The 5,000-nt window shown below is 36.1% G+C and overlaps 1 protein-coding gene across 1 annotated transcript in view; it reads right to left on the bottom strand.

The window, feature by feature from the left end:
• Window positions 1-419: 419 nt before the first annotated feature.
• The window catches only part of LOC138016654 (NEDD4 family-interacting protein 1-like), a 16,541-nt gene continuing 11,960 nt past the window's right edge, over window positions 420-5,000 (bottom strand). The window contains exons 6-8 of the mRNA XM_068863846.1: window positions 3,753-3,877; window positions 2,045-2,108; window positions 420-919 (exon numbers count right to left, since the gene is read on the bottom strand). Of these exons, the coding sequence (XP_068719947.1) occupies window positions 810-919; window positions 2,045-2,108; window positions 3,753-3,877 (299 nt within the window). The 3' untranslated portion in view covers window positions 420-809. The remainder of the gene's footprint in view (window positions 920-2,044; window positions 2,109-3,752; window positions 3,878-5,000) is intronic.

The raw sequence follows: 5,000 nt of genomic DNA, 5'->3' as shown, positions 1-5,000 counted from the left end.
CTGTCAAGATACTTGCGGATTTAGAGCATAAAACGCAGATTTACAGACATCGTATATTTGGGACCTGAAGGACAGATCAGTCAATTATGACGCCCAGATCACGAACCTCAGTCTTGGGGGTGATAGTAACATTCCCAACATCGATATCAGGGCAAGTAGGACAATTTTTAGTGAAGTTCGAGTAGATATGTATGATCTCATGGCAAAATGAATGGGGAAGTCTTTTTCTGGGAAAAACTCAGCTTAGGTCTACATGTATTTGAAGTAAGTTTTGAGATTAACACAGAAACCACTCTATTTCCAGAATATATATTCTTTTGAAAACCTTTTTCTGGTTTCTCTGCATACTTCAGTTCATTATTTGAATAGCATTTACGTGTAACACAGACGTTCCAAGAGAAAAAACAAAATAATAATTATTCATTGACTCAAATTCCTTTATTTTTCTAAAATGCATCCATGACTACACCGTATACCTACAAGTCAATAGCACTTTCTAGAAATCTTCCAAATAACCAATCTTATTATTACACGACTTTCAATGGTTTTGCGTTTACAAGCTGAGGTGAGTATTTTACTTATTTAACTTCTTCTTGTAAAATCACTGCATTTTTGCAGGTCATAGGGAGAGGAAATTATCACTAATATTGCATGGGTTGTCTAAACGACTTTCTAAAATAACAATAATAATTATTAATTATCATGTTCGTTGCTACAACCACAGAAATGATTAGAACAGACGCATACATAATGATATTAATTAAAAGCTCTAAGGTTTGAAGTTAACAATATTTTTCAAAAGGATTAAATCAACTGCTTCCTGGAAGTCCCCAATAGCGCGGGAAGGCACGACAGCCCTTCCTCACCCACCACTTGATGTGCAGATAAACCAAAATGCCTCGGACAAAAATCAGCCAGCCTGTAAAACAAAGAAAATTCATATTAGCAAACAGCTTTTAGCTCAACTGAAGCCCTGACCCAGTAACATAATGCTTAGCCGCATTTGTTCAAGTAACTCTAACCTTAAATTAAGTTCCTTGATGGTATACAAGTAAGTGTAATATTTTCTGCACCATGAAACTTAGAATTTTTATACTTCTAATAAGCTGCACAAATTGTGTTGATAACTTTGAGAAAACTATAACAGACAATAACTGTCCCACGGCCACAGCTACGCTTGTGAGGGGCCTCCCTCTTTCCCTGAGGTGATGTGACACACTGCTTGCAATAAGAATCTTTGCATAGTTGAACAGTTTGTGATATCATTGTGCCTCTTCCTACACTGAAACCGAGTCACAAGGCACATGACTGCTGTTTTAGTTTTAAGCCACAGCTAAAATTAAACTGAATTATGCATTTCTTATAGGTGAAGCCATGGTGGCAAGAATACACGAACAATGCTTTTCATTCCATTCAATTATTTCTGTATTCATGTCATGTCCTACTGCTGTACACAGGGCTCGTACACTTTTTCAGACCAAAAATTCAAGGACTTTTCAAGGGCCAAATTTTGAAATTTCAAGGACCTCTTTTTTATTTGCGTCGAAGAATTTACCCATGGAAATAGTCTGACAGTACAATTATTGCTCATTTTCCATAACGTACGTGCGTGAAAAGAATGCAAAAGCACTGGTAACCATTCTCGACCCCACAGCTCGTTGCCTTTGTATCACATGTATGACTTGAGAGGCTGATTGTTTTCACTAAGCTTTCAAAAATTAAAAGTGCGTGTCAGAAAAAAATCAAGAGCTTTCAACGACCGGAATGAAGAGCACAGATTTTCATGGACTTTCAAGGCCTAGAAAATGTACTCTCAAAGTTCAAGGGTTTTCAAGGGTTTTCACGATGCGTACGAACCCTGTGTACATGAACAACTAACAACCCATAATTCCTGAATTTGCACTAACAAAGGGACAACACTAGAAATGCCATAGAAATCTTTCATCCAGTGGTTAATTGACTTTTATCAACTCATCTGATAAATGTACATGGTCATGCACGCAACACTGAAAATATTAACAGTAACATAACTTAGTAAGATTACCCAGAGCAAGGAAGAGCCACCAAATCCAAGACTGGACAACAAGCATTTCATCAGAGGCTGTATTCTAACCAATGATAAAAAAATAATAAATTAAATGGCATGACCTGCAGATACTATGTAATAATAATAATGATGATGATGATGATGATGATGATAATAATATTCTTTATAAATAGCATTATTTCTCTTAAGAAACCCACAGTGCTTTACAATCACGATAATGCATGAAATTTTCATTATTTTTATTTTTATTCATTTGAGCAGGTTGAAGTTTTGGCAACTGTTCAGTTGATGTGGACCTGCTATACCCACCCACCCATATACTCACAGAGAAAAGTCATAACACTGGGAACTGATAAAAAAAAAAACTAAAATGCTTCTTAAAAAGAACATTTAAAAAGGAATGTTTTGATCTGTTTCTTAAAAGTGCTTAAAGATTCAATTTCTCTAATATTTTTAGGACGGCTGTTCCATAACGTGGGACCATTCACAGAAAAAGTTCTTCTTCAATGTCTTTTGGTTATAACGCCGGAAAACAAGAAGTCTTTTGGAGGAAGAGTGTAAATACCTGGTCGGTTCATATTTTGTGATCATGTCAGATATATAGAGTGGCGCAATACGTGGTACTGCATCCCTTAAAAACTAGTACTAGGGTCTTACAGTAAATGAAATTCTGACAGCAACAGGCAACCAAAGTATCAGAGTAATATGTTCAGTCTTCTGAGTGAATGACTGTCACTGTAAACGGGCAGCAGATTTCTGTACATATTGAAGTTTTTGAACAAGGTTTTGAGGCAGACCAGATAGTAGCGAATTACAATAATCAAGTCTAGAAGTCACAAACGCATGTATAATTATTTCAAAGTGTCAGTTGATAAGATAGAAATCTCCTAATTTTGTACCTACATGTTGAAGTTCATAAAAGGCACTCTTGCAAACAGAGTTAACATGTTTCTTCATCAGTTGTGTCTTGTCAAACCAGACTCCAATGTGGTGGTTCATAAACACGTTTTTTGACCAATTCACTCCCAGAAGTGAGACTTGATAGCTTTTACTTTGTCTCATGCCAGACGATTTAAATCATCAATGAGGGGGGGGGTGAAGATTGGTTCACATGTCAATGGGTTCAAGTAGAAATACAGTGTGCATTGTAGATTAGTTTGTGGGGCTCAAAACCTTACATGCCACCGTTTTTCCTTGCTCTGACAAAAGTTGCCTTTCTGTCTGCTAGCAGAGGCTTTAGACTCAACTGAGGCACTTATATCATGTAAAGGACTTGACTTCAATCAGTTTCAGCCTGGTGTTCCTACATGTAGTGTAGAAAACAAACTAAGCCCGCCTACAGTTTTTTGTAGTTAACTCCTTGACGCCTGAACCGGCCAGACATGAATTTAACTCTGTCTAACGCCAGATGATTTTACTCGTCAATGGGGAAGCCCCAGGAGTCAATGGGTTAATGGAATTTTACAAGTGAAATACTGAGTGTTTAAGCCATTGACTCCTTGGAGTGAGACTTTACACTCTCTAATGACAGACGATTAGGGGCGTCCAAGGGCATTTGAGGTGTCAGTGGGTTAATAATAATAATATTAATCTGTCAGTGAGTTGATAATTATTATTGTAAACCTTAAAGGTTCCTGTAGTCTTAGTATGATAATGTTAGGGTAAAATAATAAATAAACCAAGGATCACATAAAATAATATTTACCTTTAGGATGAGAACCCATTTCACCACAGACAGTCCAAACCCTGATATAGCACCATATCGACCAGCTACAGTCTTAGTCATGCAGTATGCAGCAAAGAAGCCCAGCCAGTTAAACACAAAAGCCACTGGACAAGAAACAAAAATGATTATCACTTTCATTAGTACATACATAACACAAGCCCTTACAGTCAAGCTATGTCAAGCGTGACCAGTTGTTTTGAAATTTGAACAGCTTATTCTAATCTGCATGCCAGTTTTGAACCTGGCTTTCAAGATTCTGAATTCCTATGAACTTTTGTTTTATGAAATAAAAGGTTTTCGAAAAGTGAAAACTATTTCAAGCGTTAAATGAATTATTTTTCAGTTATTGTGCATTTTTCATAGCAACTTTCAAAAAATCTTCAAGATTCCATTTAAAAATGCAAAAGCTCCAAAGAGAAATTCAAATTGTTCACTTCAGTCTAGTGGATAATGGTCAGGCATGAAAGAGCTTGACCATAACTTTCAAAATAATGTCTCATCAATTTTTCCTTGCTCTTCTCCCCAACATTACTATAATAAGTATAGAAAATAAGGGTATAAATTTAATTATTTCAAAGTGTCCCCCATAGACTTTGCTCCTCAAATAAAAGTGCTCGAAAGCAAAAAATTCAGGTTGTCCCTACATTTCAAAAGCCAGGCAACCAAAGTTGAATTTGGTTACCCTAATAAATGCTTGGTTGCCTATAAAGAAACCCCCTAAGATTAAATGCATGCTTTGCTGAGATATCAATGCAACCCAAGGTGATCGAACTTGAATGTCCCATAGTTTTATTTAAGATTTGGTATTTTTCAAAATGGCACCTTTGATCTCAATCACCTGCATGTCATATTGTCTTTTGCATTTTCCTATCTGACAATGTTTGTAAAAGCTACATTATTATATTCAAAACATAGGAAAACACTCAGCTGCAACAAATAGAATTACCATCACAAATTATTATTATCATTATTATTAATTTTTTTTTCACAAATTATTAGACATTGGTAACAGAAAACCGACCAGTTGGGTGCTGTTTATGATTAATTCATCTTTGTCTGGGTTGTCGGTTGTTTTTTCCCCTCATGCAATCAGGCTTTTTATTTTACCAAAAAAACTATGGTCACTCATTTAACTTTCTGGTCATCTCAGACAACTGAACAGCCACCAATTCACGCAATGTAGTAAAGGTGGGCTAAAAGTGACATTTACGCGAACACCGAATGTTT

This window comes from Montipora capricornis, chromosome 9 (assembly GCF_036669925.1).
Source record: "Montipora capricornis isolate CH-2021 chromosome 9, ASM3666992v2, whole genome shotgun sequence".
Taxonomy (NCBI): Eukaryota; Metazoa; Cnidaria; class Anthozoa; order Scleractinia; family Acroporidae; genus Montipora; species Montipora capricornis.
Note: the sequence above shows the minus strand (reverse complement) of the source record. Positions and strands in the feature narration are given on the sequence as shown.